We start from the raw sequence: 21,972 nt of genomic DNA, 5'->3' as shown, positions 1-21,972 counted from the left end.
TTATCCACGGCTCTCGGGCTTGGGATGTTCAGTTGTGCATGTGAGCCTCGGCCCCATTTCAACACACCTTGGTTACCTTTTGGGTCCGAGCTTCGAAAGGGATCAGCGCGCGGGCACGGGTTTGTACCGGTGTGGATCATCCCTAGCACCACCCGCGTGCGCGCCCATTTCCCACTTCTTGCACTTTCAGTCTTCTTTCTTGAAAGGCGAAAAGACTTGCTCCTCTCTCCTCCGCGAGATGATGCTTTGTTTTGCCTATAGAGAGTAGTTGTGTGTACGAACAGAACCTCGTTTAGTTGAATCTTGCCCGGGCCTGCCGTGGAGTCGCTGTTGGCTGGCTGGCTGGCTGGAAGAGACGACCTAACTTGGCAGTGGTGTGTCTCGTGCCGTGGGAAATACCTTCAGAAGAGGCGTGCCAAGAAGCTAATAATAACAATAATAAAATTGCATCGCCACAATCAAATAACTCCTGATGAGCACAGTTCAAGCATTACGTTACGCTTTTTAAATGATTTACGAGACAGCAGCGGGATTGAATTGATGTTCTCGGATGTTTTACCGGAACTTTGTCGTCTTTGAAGGGTAGGACAATTTCAGCTGTTTTGTTTCGTAACTTTTCCCAAACAAAGCTATTTCATGCTCAAATTTAAATCAATTAGAAATGTAGATCAATCAACTTTTGATCTACTTGGAAAATATTCGTCAGAATCTCACTCTCAGCAGCTGTCACAGTCCCTGCGAAATGTGTTGGCTTGACTTCAGGCGGTCAACCTAAAAAAGCAGCTATAAGTCGCATGATAAACCATATTTAACACAAAGAAAAAGCAGAACTTGGATGCATACAAACCAAAAATAAAGGCTTATTCAAGATACACTTTTTTTTTAATGCGAGTTTTATAGTCTTTTTGGGAGTGTCTCCTGTAACGCGTAACTCAAGGTCTTTTTGCAAATTTTAAGGAGTGCTTATATGGAAACTTTGCGTTACGTAACAGAATTTTTCATCACTCCATACTAAGGCATACTAAGCCCAAAAACCAACCTTCTGTGGCCGAATGGTTACGGGTTTTCGCCTCATAAGCGGAATGTCATGGGTTCTTCTCAGGGTGGCAGCCTTAGGTTTAAGGTTTAAGCACTTTCCCTCTCAATAGGGACTGTGTTATAGATCTGGAAATGCTTAATAAAAATGGATAACACGCTACAATAGTTCTCGTAATCAGAATTAAGTGGCTTAATACTCAAACAGAAAAAAGCCCAAATCCAAAATATGAGCTTGATTAAAAATAAATTAATTAATAACAGGTGCTGGCGCTCCGCCCTTCAATTTTAAATGGGATTTAACCCGTAAAAATAGTTTTTTTTTTTCAAAAATGTAACTTTTTGATGCATCTTGGCCACTGAAGCGGTTATTTTCAACATCATTGGCGTGTAGGCCAGATCCTTGCGCATCTTTTGGTATATATAACATTTAAAGTTGTTGAAACCTGGATCTCGGTACAAACCTTCAAAATTTGGCATTTTTTCGAAAAATCGATCCCGGCAAAAAAGATAGGCGTCCAAAAGATGCGCAAGGATCTGGCCTACACGCCAATGATGTTGAAAATAAATGCTTCAGTGGCCAAAATGCCTCAAATAGTGACAATTTTGAAAAAAATCTTTTTTACGGGTTAAATCCCATTTAAAATTGAAGGGTGGAGCGCCAGCTCCTGTTACGTCCAATCAAGCTCATATTTTGGATTTGGGCTTAGTATGCCCACCGGAACAAACCCTTGAATGCCCGCCAAAAAGTCATTTTTGTTACATTCTACTACATACACTGTTCCGTTGACCACCGTTTGCGCTGAGATTAATCGATTTTATTTTCTACTTCCAGCTGCCAGTCCGGATGGAAGGGAGAGCTGTGCGACGAGTGCGAACCGTACCCGGGCTGCATGCACGGAACCTGCAAGAAGCCGTGGGAGTGCCTGTGCAACGAAGGCTGGGGCGGTTTGTTCTGCAACCAGGACTTGAACTTTTGCACCAACCACAAACCGTGCCAGAACGGTGGAACCTGCTTCAACACGGGCCAGGGCTCGTACACGTGCAAGTGTCCGCCGGGCTTTACCGGCACCGAGTGCGAAACGGTCATCAGCGATTGCGCGGCCACGCCATGCCTCAACAACGGAGTGTGTCACGACGAGAAGCAGGGAGGTTACCGGTGCGATTGTCCCAACGGTTGGATCGGAGCTCACTGTGAGAAGGAAACGGTAACGTGTGCGGAGAAGCCCTGCCTGCATGGGACGTGCAAAGACACTCTTCAAGGGTTCAAGTGCGATTGTCCGGCCGGATACAGCGGAACGGCTTGCGAGGTCCAAATCAACGAGTGCAATCCAAGCCCGTGCGAGAACGGTGGCGTTTGCTCGAACCAAGGAGACTCCTTCAGCTGCAAGTGTTCCGATGGGTACAGTGGAACGAGATGCGAAGTAAACATTGACGACTGCCAGGGAAATCCGTGCAATAACGGCGGCTCTTGCGTGGATATGGTTAACCAGTTCCGGTGCCAGTGCGTTCCCGGTTTCATTGGATCTTTGTGCGAGAACCGAGTCGATTTGTGCCTCACGAAACCCTGCGCCAACGGAGGAACCTGTACGAACCTGAACAACGATTACAGCTGCAAGTGCCGTCCCGGATTTACCGGCAAGGATTGCAGCGTAGACGTGGACGAGTGCCATTCATCGCCTTGCAAAAATGGTGGGACGTGCGTGAATCGCGTAAACAGCTATCAGTGCGTATGTGCGGGAGGATTCCGGGGTGCGTCGTGTGACGAAGAAGCACTGTCAGCCAGCTGGGGCTCGGCAACTGGAAGTATATCGGCGCACATGGCAGGAGGTCATCAGGAGGCACACAGCGGCCGAAGTGACGGCCTGAGCAGTGGCCAGATTGTGTTGATTGCCATCTTTTCTGTTGCAACGCCATTGGCCGCATTCATCGCGACGGCCGTAGTGATTTGCATGAAGCGCAAACGTCGACGAGAACAGGAAAAGGACGACGCTGAAGCCCGCAAGCAAAACGAACAGAACGCTTCACACATGACGCACCACCACCACAACTCAATGTCTTCACCGAAGAGGAGCAGCAACAGCGCTCTCACAAATCTCGACACTTCCCACCATATGATCAAGAACACCTGGGATAAAAGCGTCAACAACATGTCCGCCTCGGCCAGTTTAGACGACGGATGTCTAATGAACAGCAGCCTGTACGGAGCGCTGCCCGCGACTTACGACAGCAACCCTTCCAGCAGTGAACAATGCTACCAGGCTGCCGCCATTCCAGCCACCCTGCAACGTGCCAAATCGCAAAAACAGCTCAATACCGATCCTATGGTAATGCATCGAGCATCGCAAATGATCGCCACCGGAAGTGGTACGACGGCCGGCGGTCAATCGTCGCAGCACGTGGCCGGACCGATCGCCGGCGTTTCCAGCGCTGGGGTCAGTTCATCGTCCGCAGCGGTTTCGGTGGTGAATCCGAAAGAGATGCTGCTCGAGAAGCGGATATCGGTGCTGTCGGACGTTAGCCTGTGCAACAGTCGGTGGAGCGGGGCGCCCCAGAATCGGCAGATCATCGGCCCCTGCAGTCCGCCGCACGTTTAAAACTTTTAATCATTGAACGCTTCGGTTTTATAAGAGATCTCTTTTTTCCCTTTGCTCTTGTTATACGTTGAAGATGCGTATATTTGTAATTATTAATATTAAGTTTTTTTTCCTTTAAACTAGAATCTTACAAACTGAATTGACGGTTAAATCATGTAACTTCAACATCCTACAGAGTTATAACGAAATGTTATTAAGTTAGCTGTGAATTTCGATGTTCTTAAAAAACGAACTGAAAATGTAAATCATGAATTTTCAATGGAATAATTAGGTTAAAACATTTATCAAAAGAAACAAAGTGGTCATGACAAATTGTTGGAAGCCCCACTTGTATCATTTTCAATAAAAACCAATTCCAACCAAATGGAATTTCCGAGTTTGAAGTCACCGGCCAGTATCGTGGCTGAGGATAGTTGTAACATAGAATAGGGAGAACAACACAAGTGTTATCTAAATAATAGCGTAATCACTTTCGGCCACGAGCAAGCGACCGAACGGTGTATTTATTATCTCTTTAGAAGCACGTCTAAACGACTGCGGTGTAATTTATTGATTTTTATCGGAACATATTTAACTACTAGCTAAGTTAACGAACACAAAAAAACCTTCCAAATTGAGCCAATCTGTGACAAGTTACGAATCAGCTACGAACCTCCATTGGACTGAATAGGGGTACGTTTTTTGTTCGGAAAGGATTTAGAGCATTGAGTGTTGTAACCAAAGTTGTAAACTGTAATGTAATTTTTTTTCTGTAGGGCAGTATTTCAGCGGCACCCGACGCCATTTTTTTTCTTTTCGACAGCCCAATCGCTTACAACCGGATTATTTTGGTCTCTTGGCACTGATTTCTGACCTGTTTCCTCCGTGCGCAAGTTGGAACGTTGGCCCTTTTCGCAAAATTTCACCCTCACATGGAGTTTTTTTTTTTTGTTGCTGCTGATCGATGCCAGTCATAAAAGGTTTGGCGGAAGTCAACCACTCCGTCATTTCACACTGAGCGAAAATCTGTTTTCACACATGATTTCGCCCCGTTCTGCGAGCCATTTGGAAGTAGTAATGTTCACAGCAAATATGTTTTCGATTATAATCCTATACAAAACTAAATAATTCTCAATAAGGGCAATACTCTAAATTTCCTACATACAATTCCAAACTTTTCATAATTTTGTCTTTGATTTTACACAAAAATTTTAAATGCAGAAATAATTATGGAAAAAAAAGCAAATAGATAATGAAATAAGCACAATGCCGAAAAAAACACATTTGAATGGCTTAAACTAGACGGAAACATATCTATGTCCTTCTCAATATCATAAAAATTGCATCAATCGAAAGCGACAGTTTCACTGACAATTTGACTGCCATAATAATATTTGTAAATAATACTCGCTACTTCCGTATAGGATATATATTTAGTAGGAATAAAATTGCTGTGAAGCAACGGTGAAATATGTAAATCAACATATCAACATAGACCCGCCCGTCACACTCGGTTACTTAAGTCGCTAGAATCAGAAACGTTTTGGCAAACTTTGCTGGTCAATAGTTGATGCAAACTTTTGGGTCTGATTTAGAATTCGATCGCATTTTTTAATGTTGGAAAATTCGACCGGATAATGCTCGGCCAAATACACACCGTTCCATTTTATGAGAAGAAAACAAAACGTTAGCAAAGAAAAATGCACATATTTTCGATAGAAAGCTCTAATTTATATTGTTCCACCGTAAATCGGTACAGCGAAAATACGTGCTTTTTCTACCCCGCATCATGCTGATCCTATTGTATATGTATGTAAAAATAAACAAAATAAAGCAGCCAGTCTTAAAGAACGAAAACAATCACAGTCAGCTAAAATAGAATAACTTCAGGTATTTAAATGAAAATTAAAGTATTTTGAACATGGTGAAACACTGTGACGTTCGTTCTTGCAACAAAGAATTATGACAAACACTAAGTTATAAATAAATGCTATACAATGCGAATGTTTTAACAACAAATATTAAAAAAGTATTGTGATTCATACTTAATTCGACCATTTAGGTATTAAGATAAACTATATGAATAGAATATTCAAGCGGTTTAGTAGTTTGGATCTAAGAAATGATGAAAACTAAGTCAGAAAAATAGTTTACATGTTTTTTTGTAAATTGCACTTTTTTATAATATATTGAACCAATTGACTGAATTTAAATGGATTCATTAATAAAAAAATAAATACAAAAAAAGTACTGTTGTTTTATTTGTAACCGAAAATGTGTGCACCCCATCCTTCCTTAAGTGGACTATACTGCCGTTCTACGCATAATTGTCCCATGTCAGTTTTTGACGATTTTGACTTTATGCCATTTTTAAGTTTAGTCTGATGTGTACTATAAGAAAAACACATAAAATCTGGTACTTTGTTCGGAAACTCATCAAAAACAACACCAAGTCTGTTTGTCCCATCGTTGAACTTCTACGCATAATTGTCCCACCAAGTATTTTCTTACACGGAATCATTAGTTTTACTAAGCATTATGTCTTGTTTACCTGCTGTATAGCAAGAGAATCACAAATAAGGGTGATAAACTGCTAAATGGGGCGATTAGGGACACATTGGGCGAATAGGAACCCACGGGACAGTTATGCGTAGAAACACAGAAATCGGTCGAAAAATTTCAATCGCGTTTTTCTCAGTTGCACTTTTTTGAACATGGGACAATTATGCGTAGAACGGCAGTATACGTTCTACGCATAATTGTCCCATGTTCAAAAAAGTGCAACTGAGAAAAAACGCGATTGAAATTTTTCGACCGATTTCTGTGTTTCTACGCATATTTGTCCCGTGAGTTCCTATTCGCCCTATGTGTCCCTAATCGCCCCAGTCAGCAGTTTATCACCCTCATTTGTGATTCTCTTGCAATAAAACAGGTAAATAAGACATAATGCTTAGTAAAACTAATGATTCCGTGTAGGAAAATACTTGGTGGGACAATTATGCGTAGAAGTTTAACGATGGGATAAACAGACTTGGTGTTGTTATCAATGAGTTTCCGAATAAAGTACCAGATTTTATGTGTTTTTCTTAAAGTTCACATCAAACTAAACTTAAAAATGTCATAAAGTCAAAATCGTCCAAAACTGACATGGGACAATTATGTGTAGAACGGCAGTATAGACCTGGTAAGAAACCCTCCGCCTATACTTTTATCACGGATAGTCTGTGATAGCACGATCACGTCAATTTGGTGTTCGATTAAATGGAAAGGATTTTAGGTTTAAACCACAGAGTAACACAGAGTCACCACTGCCATTTAATTTTTGGTTCCACTGTTTGTATATAATACTTGCTGCTACCAGCAAACCTTATGGAGCCAAACATTGAAATGACTTTTCTTCTGAATGTTTGCTCTGGGTTACTCTGTGTTTAAACCATTCATAGAACAGTTGAAATAAATTGGGTTTAAAATTTGTAATAAAAGTAAAAGAAAGCACCTTGAAGGGAAAAATGTGTGTGTGTGTGTGTGTGTGTGTGTGTGTGGCAGGTGTAACAAGCTAAGGAAATGATTATGACAACCATAAAAAAAGTTTAAAAAGTCAGTATGATTTTTGATAATACTTTAAAATCAGAACTTGACTATGAATTTGCTAAAACAAGTTAAAAAAACGTTTTTGTACCGTCAATCACAGACAAATAAACGTAAACTATTAAACTTTTTTCAGGAATCCATTGATCACAACAGTTATCTGTGGCTGGCTCAATCTGGTGACAAAAACTACATACATACCGATACCAATCAGCTTAGAACACCATACGCGGTGCCCGTGCTGTATCAAAAAGGTTGTTCCATGTTTCTCGGTTCTGGGCTGCAGCTCGCCAGTCTCCTAGGTTGCAGATTAGGGTGACAAGAAAAAATGAAAATGTTGGGAAATCTGAAGAGATACCCCCTGGATCGATTCTTCAGGCAACAATAAGTTACTGTGCCAATTTTGAGTCAAATCGGTTAAGGCTAAGGGGTCGCTTTTTATCGTTGAAGTTTATATGGGGAAAATCGCTAAAATGTATGGGGAAAAACATCGCTTCAGGATTTTGGCAGCAGGTGGCGCAGGTCTCGCCCAAAATTGTCCAAGCGTGAGATTCTTGTAGGAAATTTAATTTCCTGCAACTTTGTCGAAGGGTGCAAGAAGATCCGAGTTGATCTTGATGAGTTATTAACAATGCGATGAAAAGAAATTGGCTTATATACTTGAAAGAATATAAGGGGTATATAAGAAGTACATAAGAAAATAATTTTTACTAGAAAAATCATCAAAAGTGAAGATGGCGTTCGAATGGTGAACGTCCGAAATGTCAAAACTACGCAGTAGCACCAACATTGGAAAAAAATGTGGCGGTCATGCCATTACACACTTTTTTCTTAATGTTGGTAACACTGCGTGATTTTGACATCTCGGGCGTTCACCATTCTAACGCCATTTTCGCTTAAAAATCTGGATAAACTTCAACGGTAAAACTTTTCTTAATCCACCATTAGGTGGGTGATGCCTTCCTCACATTTACAAAGTAATAATGAAAATAAGTTCATGAAAAAATATATACCTGATACAGACTTTTCCAGAAAACATGCAGACTCTCATTTGAAGCAATGTGGCAACCGGGCGTTTCGCATCTGGCGCGACTCTCGCACGTAAACAAAAAGACCCGGCCTTTTGAGGTTATGCAAAAAATCACCCTTTTTTGTATCTACAAAAATCTTTTTCTTGGCATAACTTTTTAAATACTTTACTAAACAGAATAAAATTTAATAGGGTGTTTTTCTCGCGTAAAACTTCCGCCGACGAATCGAAGCTACACTCGTTTAAGCTTGAAACGCTCGCCGTATTCTACAGTCTCGAGAAATTCCGCGTGTACGTGTTTGGTATCCACATCACGATCGTTACGGATTGTAACGCGTTGAAAGCGACACTTGCTAGGAAGGACGTCAACCGTAAGATCGCGCGTTGGGCTTTATTTATCGACGAATTTGACCACGTGATTGAACATCGTTCTGGCGCAAAGATGCAGCATGTTGATGCGCTATCTCGAATGTACTGCCACGTGATCGAAGAAACCGATCAATCGAGTAACGTTTTCGAAAACGCGCTGTACGTGAACCAGATCAAAGATCCCGCGATTATAAAGATTAAATCCGATCTCGAGAACGGCGACAGCAAGGACTTCGAGATACGCGACAATTTGGTTTTTCGTAAGTACAAGAACAGATTGCTTTTGTACGTCCCCGCGAACATGGAAGAATCGATCTTCTATAAGTAACACGATGGACTAGGTCATTTCGGCGTTGACAAAGTCTGCGAGCTCGTGAAACGTTCGTATTGGTTTCCGAAGCTACGGCCGAAGCTTCAGGATCACATTGCGAAGCGAGGGGCGTGACAAAGGCCTTAATATATTAATTTTTGGTATTTAATACATTAAGGAATTAAATTCCTCATGTCATTTGAGATTTGACAGCGCCACACCTGCTTTGAAAACTTTGGTTTGCTTTGTGTCTCTTTCGCACGCTCGGCTGTCAAGCTTGTTTTGGTTTCGTGTAAAAATGAATGACGACGTGGAGCTGAAGAGATTTTGGAGGAGGACGATCCAAACGTGCATTGACGGAAAAATTGCAGCCGGCGGAGTCGATTACTTTAACCAGTAGATGGTTAACTGCGGTTTCACCTATGACAAGATCCTGGAACGCGCTTTGCCGTAGTGTTATGGTCAAGTTCAAGAATATAAATCAGACGTTAGACAAGAGCAAGATTTCGTTGCAGCTGGTGGTGGCTTGCGATAGCGATGCCTTCAACAAATCGGCATCGGGGGAAATAAATTGCAACTTCTGTGCAACCGTAAACTGCACTACGAGCGCTGTGATGACAACGCCGCTCTGCGGTGCACTAGAGCTAGGGTGCTAGACTGAGGCAGGTTCGGGAATGGGTGACACGGAAAAGCATTCAGGAGTAGTCCATTATAATTTCATCAGAGTAACCTACTTGGAGTGGCTTTTATCTACGTTAGGTGGTACTTTTTGGTAGTGTGGTGATCCATTAGAAGTACAGTATTCTGATCGGGTAATCTCTGTAGCACTCTGGTCGGGTAGTCACGCGCGATGTCAGTGACGGGTAGGTCGGATGACGAGAGAGGGGAGAACTGTCATCAGGGCAGATTAGAGTAGAGTGAGTGGAGGAAGAAGCGGGAGTGAGGGAACCAGGACGGACATCCCGGAGATCCGGTGTGGCCTGACCCAACAAGGGTGCCACAAGTGGCGACGAGGATGGGATCCTCCAAATGGTCCCGAATCCATCAGGTCCGGTTTGGTTATCCTCAATCAGTGACGAAAAGTGATGTAAACAAAAACAACGAGCAGGTGTAGTAAAAAGAAGAACGAAAGTAGTGCAAAAAATTACCTCACTACGTCAAAGTCGCTTTTTATTAAAAAAAAATACTTCAGTGACTACCGTATTATGATGATTCCTGAACAAAATCGACGACGACACCGAACGATATGGCAAGTGTAAACAAAAACCAAACAATTGGTTGTTGGGAGTCTGAGAGTTTTTTGCTCGATATTGGGCTTCGAGCCCGGGGTGGAGCTTCGAGCTCGGGTATTGGGCTTCGAGCCCGGGAAGGAGCTTCGAGCTCGAGTATTGGGCTTCGAGCCCGGGATGGAGCTTCGAGCTCGGATATTGGGCTTCGAGCCCGGGATTGGGCTTCGAGCCCGGGATGGAGCTTCGAGCTCGGGATTGAGCTTCGAGCTCGGGATTGAGCTTCGAGCTCGGGATATTGAGCTTCGAGCTCGGGATATTGAGCTTCGAGCTCGGGATTGGGCTTCGAGCCCGGGATTGAGCTTCGAGCTCGGGACATTGAGCTTCGAGCTCGGGACATTGAGCTTCGAGCTCGGGATATTGAGCTTCGAGCTCGGGACATTGAGCTTCGAGCTCGGGATTGGGCTTCGAGCCCGAGGTTGAGCTTTGAGCTCCTTAAACAAAACAAAAACCTCTGAGCTTCGAGCTCGTAAAAAAAACAAACTCCGAGCTTCGAGCTCTTAAGGAATGTGGGCTTCGAGGTCGTTAAAAAAAACCCGGAGCTTCGAGCTCGTTAAAAAAAAAACTCCGAGCTTAGAGCTCTTAAAAAATAATAATAATCACCGAGCTTCGAGCTCGAGCTTTCAGGAGTGTGAGTTTCGAACCCCTTAAAAAAAACAACAAAACTCAAAGCATTCAGCTCCTCAGGAGTCTGCGCTACGAGCTCTTTAAAACAAAATCTGAGCGTCGAGAGCGCCGAGCTACAGACACGTCAACTGAGCCATGAGCTCGTAAAAAAAAACAAAATAAGAAAAATCTTGGCTCGAGCCTCGTTTTTGAAAAACAAATTTAAGCCACAAGATCTAAAAAAAACAGAACAAGTAGAGTTACTGGCTGGAACAATAAATGAGCAACGAGCTCGAAAATAAGCCTAAAGCTCTTAAATAAGGGTCAAGAGTTCGGAACCATAAACTCCAAGCTCGATAAAACTATATACGCTCTCAGCTTTGAGCTCATTGAGAAAGACAGGAAGCTTCGCGCTCGACAGAATTTTGTATAGTATTAGAGCTCGAATTCAAACGTTAAAAAAGAGCCTCAATCACGTATTCAAAACAAGGTCAAAATAAGGAAGCCTATGAGAATCGGAGCCTTGAGCCCGAAAGGAATTGTAAATGAAAGACCTAACCTTAGTTTCAATTTTCATAAAAAAGCAAGAAAAAAAATTAAAAAAATAAATAAAATAATGAAAAGGTAGGATATGCGGTATTCTTAAATAAAATAAATGTTGTCCAAAAAGCATCAAATCTTGTCAAGTAAGATAAAAGATATAATTCTTTAATTACACAACCCACTCCCACAATGATGAACGGCAGGTTTGAGCCAAAGATAATGTAGTCATAAAACGAAATACCGCAACCTATCGAAACCTGTCTCTTGCGACATAGTTTGATCTAGGGAATGAAAAAATGTCCATGGTAAACGATTGTCATACCCCTGGGTTGAGTTTTGTGCTATCGATGTTACGTCTCATCTACAATCTCAGAATGCACCTTCAATACAATGTCATATACACATGACACAACCATTATTGATATCTGCCTTGCAATCTAAGATATGGTGATTGTTTCTGAAGATCTTGTCGGAATTAGATTGTAGATGAGGCTTTATGGTGCAAAGATGCTCACTTTGATATAGAAATTATCTGTCTGTAGAAAAAACGAGATGTGGTGATCCATTAGAAGTACAGTATTCTGATCGGGTAATCTCTGTAGCACTCTGGTCGGGTAGTCACGCGCGATGTCAGTGACGGGTAGGTCGGATGACGAGAGAGGGGAGAACTGTCATCAGGGCAGATTAGAGTAGAGTGAGTGGAGGAAGAAGCGGGAGTGAGGGAACCAGGACGGACATCCCGGAGATCCGGTGTGGCCTGACCCAACAAGGGTGCCACAGGTAGATTGCATGGAAAAGAAGAAAATAAAATATCTCATCTTTGTTGTTTCATTTATTTCAATAATAATTCCGCCATGTTAAGTTGGCCAGTTCTTGAGTGTCTGGAATAACGGCGCCACTTTGCCGATCGCCAAGGACCCAGGCGCAGAAGCTGGGGCTGGGGCGAAGCTGGTGGGCCGCATTCAACATGCTCAGCTGTTTGGCGGGAGGACTAACGAAAAAGCCAGACCAAACCAACTGGACCATGTTTGCGAAAATATGTGGGTGGAGAATTGGAATCGAGGATCCGTTTCAACAAACGCAGCATCGAGGTGTGTATCAATGCGCCGCTCGATGGCCTTCTCCAACAAATTTCCGGCTGGAGCAGCTTCGATATCGTCCAAAACGTCATTGCTACCGCCTTGGATGGCGCTGCGCAACTTTTCCGGTTTGCCTGTGCCGCACTGGCCCCGCTGGCACTTTCCTGCTCAACCGGCTTTCCGACGACACAAATTTTGCGCCAAACACAACAACAAACACGCGCGGTGTCAAACTGTCAAATCAATGTAGTGTAAGAAGAGGTGGCGTTGTTTTGAACGTAAACAATCGTTAATGTATTTAATTCCTACCGTTAATTAATTAAATTATTTAATTTCTTATTACTGTCCCGCCCCTCGTTGCGAAGTGTGTTACGTGTATCGCGTTTAACCCGAAACAGAAGAAGTTAGATGGACCGTTGCACCTGGTGGACAAGTCAAACGTGCCCTTCCGGACCGTTCACATTGATCATCTAGGACCGCTGGAGAAGACGAAAGGTAAGAACTAGCACATACTTGCCGTTATCGACGCGTTTACGAAGTACGTTAAATTTTACCCGACCAAGACGACCAACTCGCGCGAAGTATTGAAACATCTGAAATCGTATTTCATTGCGTATTCGACACCCGACGTTATCGTGTCCGATCGCGGAACCGCGTTTACTTCCGATCAGTTCAAAGCTTTCGCTAACGATCACGGATTTCATCATCAACTCGTCGCGACCGCGTGTCCGCAAGCGAACGGACAGGTCGAACGTTGGAAGTGTTCCATCTACAAGTCGCTGATAAGACCGGTCGCCCTCTACGGGCACGAGACGTGGACAATGCTCGAAGAGGACTTACGAGCGCTAAGCGTCTTCGAACACGTTGAGTGGTAAGGACTATCTTTGGCGGCGTATGTGAGAACGACGGATGGCGGCGGAGAATGAACCTCGAGCTTGCACAACTCTACAACGAACCAGGCATCCGGAAGGTCGCGAAGGCTGGACGGTTGTAGTGGGCGGGTCATGTTGCTAGGATGCCGGAGCAATTGAGCCAGCGGAACCAGAGGATCAACCCTGCGAAGTTGGTGTTTGTGTCGGAGCCGGTAGGAACAAGACGCGCGAGGTGGGTGGACCAAGTGGAGAACGATTTGGAGAGAGTGAGTGTCCCGCAAAACTGAAGACAAGCAGCCATGGACCGAGCTTGTTGGCAGAGACTCGTGCAGCAGGCCAAACTAATGGTGTAGCGCCAACAAAAGTAAAGTAAGTTGGCACAGATAATTATTTTTGCTAAGGAATCGAGTCAGAGTGTATCTCTAATGTCGTTTTTATTTATTTGTCACCCGAGAATTTATTGTTCCAAGAATTAAATTTACAATTTAAATCAGTCATCATTATATACTGATTGATAAAATTAAAACGTGATTAACGTCTGTTTGTCAGTGGTTTTTCCGAAAAACTTTTTTTTCAATCAATTGAAAATAAAGTAAGGGTTAACGTTTTTGTTTGTTTAGGTTTGGGATGGTCATAATTAAATATTGTCAAGAAAACAATACTAGGATTTGTTTTTTATTTTGCACCATTTCATGGCGAACTTCTACTAGTTTCCGGCGGAGATGGAGCGGTACCTTGCCCCCCCAACGGTACAACCAGTGGGCCGACAGGTTTCCTTACTCGTGTAGAATGACTCCGATGGCCTTGGTTTCCGGGACCGTTTTTGAGGCGTGGTCGACCTGGCCCTCTTTTGACCTGGGGAAGCTGCTGAATTGCTGCCGGTGCCGCTGGTGTGTGTGCATCTGAAAAGGAAATTTTCCGTGTTCATTCGCAGTTGTGGGGAACGGACAATGACTTACCGCTCGGTGACTGCCCAACGAAGTCTGATCGGCCAACACTACCAGTGCCACCACCGCGGCGAGATCCTCGTGGTCTGCCCCGCTTTGTTCCACGAGGGTGATGGCGTTTTCGTTGCTTCCCAAGGACACCGTAGGGCATGAGTGATCCTGTTGAAAAATTGAAGAGAAAATAATAACGTTTTCAATCAGACTACGGACACCTACCTGATATATGCGAACCGCTTGCACTATCACAATCATTGTCATCGTTACTGGAGTCGGCGCCACCTTGAGGCACGGATTCCGAAAATTTTACATTCCCACTTGTGTTTGATTGCTCGCTAGCGGCCGGACTGGGCGCGCCCGACTCTAGAAATATCAAATCATCCGCGTTTAGTTGCGTTTCGTTCTTGCTTTTTTTCAGTTCGCCTATCTGCAATCAATTAAGCAGAGTTAAATATATTGAATACTAGCTGTTGTTCAAAGCCACCTTGATCGTTGATGGAGCTGCTCTTTTTCGTTCACGTTCCTTCTCATCGTCAGCAACACTCTTCCTTTCTTCCGTCTTTTGACGATCTAAAAAAATGGTTGATTAACAAATAAAGAGTTAGTAGGGAGGTTACAAAATCTAACAAAACATACATTTCAACTCAATTTCTTCGTCATCCAACAGTAGAGAGACTACTTCTTTTGGCTTCAGCGTGTCTGGTTTAAAGTTGCCACCGCTTATCACCATTCTTTGAATCTGCAATGGAAGTTGATATCGATCAGCTTATGTGACGAGAATTGGGACCGGATCCCGTTCATGCGGATCTATGTGGTTGGCAATTAACGCAGTTATCTTATTATATAGGTCAGATGTTGGTTGGAGGTTTTTTTTTTTTTTTTTTTTGGTGTACCAGCCTAGAAGAAGGTTGAGAATCGCTGCTGTAGCTGGAAAAGGCGCGGCAGATCGGATTACTCCAGCGATTCCTCCTGGCTGGGGAGGTTCCTACGGAAGCGTGACCGCGACGAGCGGTACAGTTCCGGAACAAGCAGCTGTGTCCGGTGATGACCTATTCACTCTGCCAGTGTTGGTCGACGACTGTGTTACGCCTCACATAAATATTTTTTTCGAGGGGAGGAGATGATTCGCGAATCCAAAAACCCACATTACCTCACTTTTTTCCCGAGCTCGTTGCAATATCCGCTCCTCGATGGTTCCCTTGCAAATCAAGCGATAAACAGTGACCTGTTTTGTTTGCCCAAGACGGTGCGCTCGATCCATTGCTTGTTGATCAACCGTCGGGTTCCAGTCGGAGTCGTAAAAAATAACCTGCCAAAATTAAAGATAAATTGTGCCGTCCTCATGTCCGACCGGATCAATGCTATGCCACAAACCGTGTCCGCCGCTGTTAAGTTAATGCCCAATCCCCCGGCACGCGTCGAGAGCAAAAACACGAAAATGTCAGTTCTGCTCTGGAAGTCAGCAACCATGTCGCGTCTTGCCGAAATTTTGCTGGATCCGTCGAGCCGCATGTACCGGTGCTTTCGGTGCCACATGTACTCCTAGAATGCAAAAAAAATAACAAAACAGATTTTTCAAATAATTCTAGCAAATAGCCTCAAACAGCTGCTTACCTCCAGCAGGTCGATCATTTTGGTCATTTGGGAGTAAATTAGCACGCGATGGCCTTGGGTTTTAAGCCGAGTCAGCAGGGAGTCCAGTACGGCCAGCTTGCCCGCGTCGGAAACTAGCGTTTGCTTGTCCGGGATGACTATTTTGGACCACCCGACCGAGCTCGTGTAGGACAGCTTCAACGCGTCCAAAACCAGAGCAAACCCATCCGGAGATTCGCATTGGGCGTGGCGAATGGCTGCCCACGCGGCCCGACGACTCTTGCAGCTGGAAAACGAGAGGTGAATTATGCACTCGTGCGAAGGTTTAATTCCATCAGGAGAAACTTTGGTCTTGACTAAAGAAAGTATTAGACTATGGCAAACAAACAAACAAACTCGCACATTGTTGTGTTTGACAGTTTGCCAAATTCGCAAACACTGCAAAATGTATACGAGCTGACGTTTCTGCAAACAAATGCAAACTGCCAACTGTTAACAACATTGTTTGTTTGCGAGTTTGTTTGTTTGTCATAGTCTAATACGTCCTTAAGAGAAATACAACGTTTCCCACCATGGAGTGCAATGTAAACTCACTAGAATTTCTTTTCCGAACTGGCGACCCGTGGAATGAGTCCGTACAGAAATTGTGGCATCTCGGTTGGCCAACATTGATGCATTTTTGTAGGATGGAAGCGGTGTGGTAACTCCGGCAAAAGAGTCAAGTTCGTACTGGAACCTACCGGAAGTTCGTCCAGACCTTCGAGTTTAATCTCCGATGTGCCTGATGGGGGAGTTGTTTTTTTCACACTGGACAGCTTGAGAGCATTCCGACTTCGAAGAATTCTATGTTCCATTGTTTCCTGCATATCACTATGGATTATGAGATCGACGTGACTGTAGATACTGTTGACACCGCTTGAGGTGAAAATGATCGACTTTAGTACCTCGTGCGAGTCTTTGAACAGCGTGTTCGTCCAGCGTTCAATCGTTGGTTCCAGCAGCATGCATTGCTTATCGATTTGACGCTCCCACCATATCCAGCGATGGTGTAGCAGAATTAGATATTTGAACAATTGGCGAATGTGTCGGAAGCTGTAAAAAAAAGTTTTTAATATCTGTAGCTACCCTTATCTAAAAACACATACAAATAGATCAACCCTGCCAGTGCCAAACGGTCCACCTCATTGGGGGACAAACAGCTGAATCTCGCAAACGAAAACGCATCGTTTGTGTTCAAGTCCTGCGCGCAGTCGAGCTTGCCGCTTGTTTGAAACTTTCCGAACACGGATCGGTGCACGTTTTCGCAATTGAAAACATTGTACCGATTGTACAGAAGATGACACTTGCTGGCAATTGTCTGGACCAGGTAAGCCTCGTAGTAAACCAACCGTGGCACCTCGTACTCCACCGGACGACAAAAGAATGGACTCTTGGCGTCCCGACGCTCAAAGAGTTCCGGATGGTTGCACACCTTTCGAAACTGCATCACAAGATTCATCAGGTTGGAAGTAAAGTTCTTGTCGAACGAGTGGCCATCATTGCCGTGGCCCGTGAGGTGCAGCAGATCTTCAATGCAAATTTTCTTCTTCAATGCCATGTACAACAACTTTTGTCTCGTCGTCAGCGGACAATACACCATTATTTCGATCTTGTCCGAAAGCTCATTTTCAACGTCCTTCTTGATGCGTCTCAGCATAAATGGTTTCAATATCATGTGAAGTCGGGAAATTTGCTCTGAAAATCAGTAATAAGCAGTAGAAATAAATTTGGTAGAATTTAACATTCAGATAATTATATGGAAGAATAACTTAATGCTTACTTTCGTCGATTCCCGTCTTGTTTTCGGCGTGACTTTCGATATCCTTTGAAAACCACTCGTTGAACTCGTCGTGAGAATCAAACAGTGTGGGCATGATAAAGTGCAAAAGCGCCCAAAGCTCCGCCATGCTGTTCTGGATCGGAGTACCGCTGAGCAGCAGCCTGTTCCGGCAGTTGAACCCGAGAAGTAACTTCCATCGCACCGAGCTGGAACTTTTGATAGCTTGCGCCTCATCCAGCACCATATACTGCCACTTTATCCGGTTGAAATACTTGTAGTCGGACACGACCAACTGATAGCTGGTGATCACTACGTGGAACGTAGCATCCTTGGTGTGGAGATCTTTCTGCTCCCAGAATTGTCGAAGAATTTTGCGCTCGTTTGGCGATCCCCAATACGGGACTACGTTGAATTCGGGCACAAATCGTTCCATCTCTTGCTGCCAGTTGTGCAGCGTCGAGGCAGGAGATATGACCAAAAATGGACCCCACACGCCGTAATTTTCCGCGATGTGACAGAGGAATGCGATCGATTGGACCGTTTTTCCCAGACCCATTTCGTCCGCCAGAATGCCGCTGATGCCTTGATCGTAGAGATTCGCCAACCACGTCATTCCCTTAAGCTGATATCCTTTGAGGCATCCCTGGAAAAGCGACGGCTGTGGCAAATCGATGATGGTCCCAGAATTGTCAACATTCTGATAAATTGGCACCTTTTGCTGCACGGAACTATCGAATTGTTCCTTTCGAGCACGTTCGCTGTTGAACGCGTCGGTTGCGTTGCGATGTGCTTGCTCCTTCATAAGCTCGGCGTCGTAATTGTCGATGGCAGTCAACCTTGGATTGGATTCTTCGTCGAGCTGTGATAAAATTTTCAACTGCTCCTCCTTGGACACGTTGCCCAACTTTTTAGACATGAAGTGAGCATACAACTCCGTCTGCGTAATCAAAAAGTTCAACTTTCTCTGCTGTCGCTTTGCTTCCACAATCTCAACATCAATTTTGCGCTGCTCCTCGGCTTCCTTCTCCATACGGCGGCGCGTTTCTCGCTCCACGCGATCATACCTTTTCCAGTAGCCCTGCATTTCTCGTGTGAGCCGTTTTGCGCGCCAAACGGTATCTTTCATGAGCTTTTGCGATTGCATCGCCTTCTGGCGGGATACCTTCATACAAAGCGAGGCCACCCGCCGGCAGTTGGTTACCATATCTTTGTGGTTGTTAATTTTAGCTCGCTGCACTTTCCCCAGCTCTTTTTTCGCCATCAGCTGCCAAATCTTGCGCCGTCTTATCGCCATCATTTCCGGCGTTTTCGCCATCGATTTTCGGCCCCGCTTGCTTTTGATGCCCGTGGGACTGGTGGGCTTGGAATCGATTTCATCGTCATCGTCATTTCTCAGCGCGGCCAACTGCTCCTCCCAATCTATGTCGGAGCAGCCACGATCTTCCAGGTCATTCCGCTTCTGAAACAGTTCCAGTCATTTCAAAATAATAATAATAATAAAAAAAAACAAATAAGAAAGACACTTACTGTTGGCTTTTTGCCCTGCTTCAATTTCATCAACTTCTCGATCTTTTTCCCCCGCTTCATTTTACGTTTGCGAACACCTACTATCGAGCGCCTATGTTCCGGGAACATATCGAAGCTAGACAAAAATCCCACTCCGTAATATCCGTACTGGGAATTCTGCCGACTGGTGTAATATTTTTCACGATATTTTTGCTCTCGCATGTGCATCCGCAACATATCTTTAATGTACTCATCCTCGTCGGATATATCCTGGTCCGTTTCGGTGTCCGACAGGAGCAAATTTTGCAACCACAAGCGTTCCGGTCCGACAGAGGACAGATTGTAAAAGTATCGCTTATCTTCATTGCGTTCTGAAAGCACAAAAAGCAGGACAATTTTGTTTAACGTTTTCCGGGATCGTTAGTAAAACCTACCCTGCTTGGACGCTTTAACACCGTAGGCAAGCTTCCGAAAGTTACGAATACTTCCGGCCCCGCCGCCACTAGACGAATCTGTGTTGTTGGTCGAATCTTCATCGCTACTTTCGTCGTACTCGTCGCTGCTGGTCAACGGAGCGGTCAGCACCTTTTGGGCGTAAGAAAGAAATGGCTCTACGTCGAGGGCCGCTTCCAGACGCTGCAAACGCAAGAGGTGTTTAATAAAAACAAAAGTTTATGTCGAAGCTATTTTAACAAATTACCTTTTCTTCCAGAGGTTGGGCCATCTTTTGCTTCTCATGAATATCTTTTTCGGCCATGGTTACATGGACACATGAACTGCTAGAATTTCATAAAATTTGTGTAAAACTTAATATTACGAGGGAACCGAACCGAACTTTGCGATAAAACCAAAGAAAAACAATTTGCCATTGACAATCTGAATGTCAATTCAACACGCTTACACGGATACGTCACGACTGTCATCCACATACAAAGCGAGTGAAGTCAAAATCGAACCAACCCCGTAAAAAATTTGACAGTTCTCGACCTAACGAAACACCCTTCAAAATCGGGTAATCAAAAACAACCAACCAGTTAGCCGATTTAAGGTGTATTCACATTATACCGCATTCGCAGCCGCAGCCGCATCCGCACAAAATTTGACAGTACGGACGCACAGTGCGGACGCGATTTCTCCAATGCATTTCATATTCAGCCATTCACACTGTTCCGCATCCGTATCCGCAGTACGGATTCGTATTCGGATGCGGAACAGTGTGAATGGAAACATTTGAAATGCATTGGAGAAATCGCGTCCGCACTGTGCGTCCGTACTGTCAAATTTTGTGTGGATGCGGCTGCGGCTGCGGATGCGGTATAATGTGAATACTAGAGAGCCTGGAGCTTATTAGAGAACGGACATCTCAAACCAAAAGTAGCAATCGAAGCACGAGAACTGTCAAACGGAGGTACCAATCGAGCATAAGACAAAGGATTTTGCTCGATTGGTACCTCCGTTTGACAGTTCTCGTGCTTCGATTGGTACTTTTGGTTTGAGATGTCCGTTCTCTAATAAGCTCCAGGGTCTCTAGTGAATACACCTTTAGTCGGGATTCGTCAGGAGTAAGATTTTTAATCGGCCTACGAATAGACCGATTAAATTGGGTTGAGTAAGATTTTATTTTATTCACAGACTAAATCGGTAAAAAATCGGTTGTTTTTGAAACCGATTTCGTCGGCCGATTTCGACAACCGATTTACCACCAGACCAGATTACACAGAAGTCTGTTGCCCGGTCGGCCGATTCGTTGGCCAACGAATCGGCCGAAACCACCCAACTAGACCCGACTTAGTTATGCGAAAAGTCGGATTTTTTTTACGGGGAAGATCGAACCAAGTTTTTGCAGCGAGGTTTTTGAAAATGTTGTATGCACATGAATTGCAAAAATAAAAACTTTTTTTTAATCACCAAGCTTTTTTTTTCAAGCGATACACATTTAATTTCAGATTTTCAGAGTTTTTTTTAAAGGACCAATAAACTATTGTCTTTCATATGTTTATAGGACCTGATAAAAAAAAACTCTAGATTTGAACTTTAATTAATATTCAAATAACTTGTAGCAAACTGGTAAAATTAATTAAATGTTAAATTAACTGAGTATTCTAAAAATGTAATTGAATTTAAACCAACAGTCAGGTGAGTCAGGTAAAATCTTACCTTGCTAATTTTGTTTCAAGGAAACTGAATATATTTAATTTTTAGCTTAATGTTACGTGTTGTTCTAGTACAACTTTGTTTATCGGTCTTATAAATAAAAAAAGAGGAAATCTGTACGTAATACTTGTCATTTGATTAAATATATAAGCAAAAGATGATGAAAACTAAAAATTTATTAATTTGAAGATAAAAGTTTATTAATTTGTTTCATACAACTTTTTCAAAAACCCCACGTAAATAACATTGACAGCGCCTCTGGCGGTGACTTCGGGAAAGTGCATGCCTGTCAGATCCCTGCACGCTTACCGAGGGTATGTCAACTTATGAGTAGATCTCAGAAAAGGCCTTTTCAGCAAACCCAATTTTGAGATGAATGTGTTACTCAATTTTTCAACAATAGAGTTATTTATCTAAGCCCGATCTCACGCACACTAGCACGCCCTTTTGTTTTGCTGGCCGGTACAAAATTTAACCTCTATCTTTTTCGTGTATTTACACTAGCCCGGGTCAAAAAAACTAAAGTTGCTCAAATCAAAAATTATATGAGATTGCCCGAAAGAGTACTCAAAATGGAGGCTCAGGCCAAAATTTCAGCCCATTTGGTTGAAAACTGGCTTGCCTTGAGCAGGAACAAGTTTAAATGGGAATTAACCCGTAAA

The 21,972-nt window shown here is 43.7% G+C and overlaps 2 protein-coding genes across 4 annotated transcripts in view; one reads left to right on the top strand and one right to left on the bottom strand.

The window, feature by feature from the left end:
- LOC120417918 (neurogenic locus protein delta) overlaps window positions 1-5,858 on the top strand; it is a 40,782-nt gene extending 34,924 nt beyond the window's left edge. For both annotated transcript variants that reach the window (XM_039580156.2, XM_052707180.1), the window contains one exon: window positions 1,871-5,858. In XM_039580156.2, the coding sequence (XP_039436090.1) occupies window positions 1,871-3,632 (1,762 nt within the window). In that variant the 3' untranslated portion in view covers window positions 3,633-5,858. The remainder of the gene's footprint in view (window positions 1-1,870) is intronic.
- Window positions 5,859-13,961: 8,103 nt separating this feature from the next.
- On the bottom strand, window positions 13,962-20,028 carry LOC120417930 (chromatin-remodeling ATPase INO80). 2 transcript variants are annotated; one of them, XM_039580167.2, is made up of 14 exons: window positions 19,857-20,028; window positions 19,591-19,792; window positions 19,178-19,527; window positions 17,651-19,109; window positions 16,977-17,565; window positions 16,426-16,923; window positions 15,853-16,117; window positions 15,613-15,780; window positions 15,389-15,547; window positions 14,875-14,977; window positions 14,723-14,808; window positions 14,458-14,665; window positions 14,254-14,400; window positions 13,962-14,196 (listed from the first exon to the last, which is right to left on the bottom strand). In XM_039580167.2, exons 1-14 carry the CDS (start codon window positions 19,911-19,913, stop codon window positions 13,985-13,987), a joined length of 4,503 nt encoding a protein of 1,500 aa, XP_039436101.1. In that variant the 5' UTR covers window positions 19,914-20,028; the 3' UTR covers window positions 13,962-13,984. The 2 variants fall into 2 exon arrangements, with proteins under 2 accessions (XP_039436101.1, XP_039436102.1); XM_039580168.2 differs by having other exon boundaries at window positions 17,651-19,106.
- Window positions 20,029-21,972: the final 1,944 nt, after the last annotated feature.

The sequence above is a fragment of the Culex pipiens genome, chromosome 2, assembly GCF_016801865.2.
Source record: "Culex pipiens pallens isolate TS chromosome 2, TS_CPP_V2, whole genome shotgun sequence".
Classification (NCBI taxonomy): domain Eukaryota; kingdom Metazoa; phylum Arthropoda; class Insecta; order Diptera; family Culicidae; genus Culex; species Culex pipiens.
Note: the sequence above shows the minus strand (reverse complement) of the source record. Positions and strands in the feature narration are given on the sequence as shown.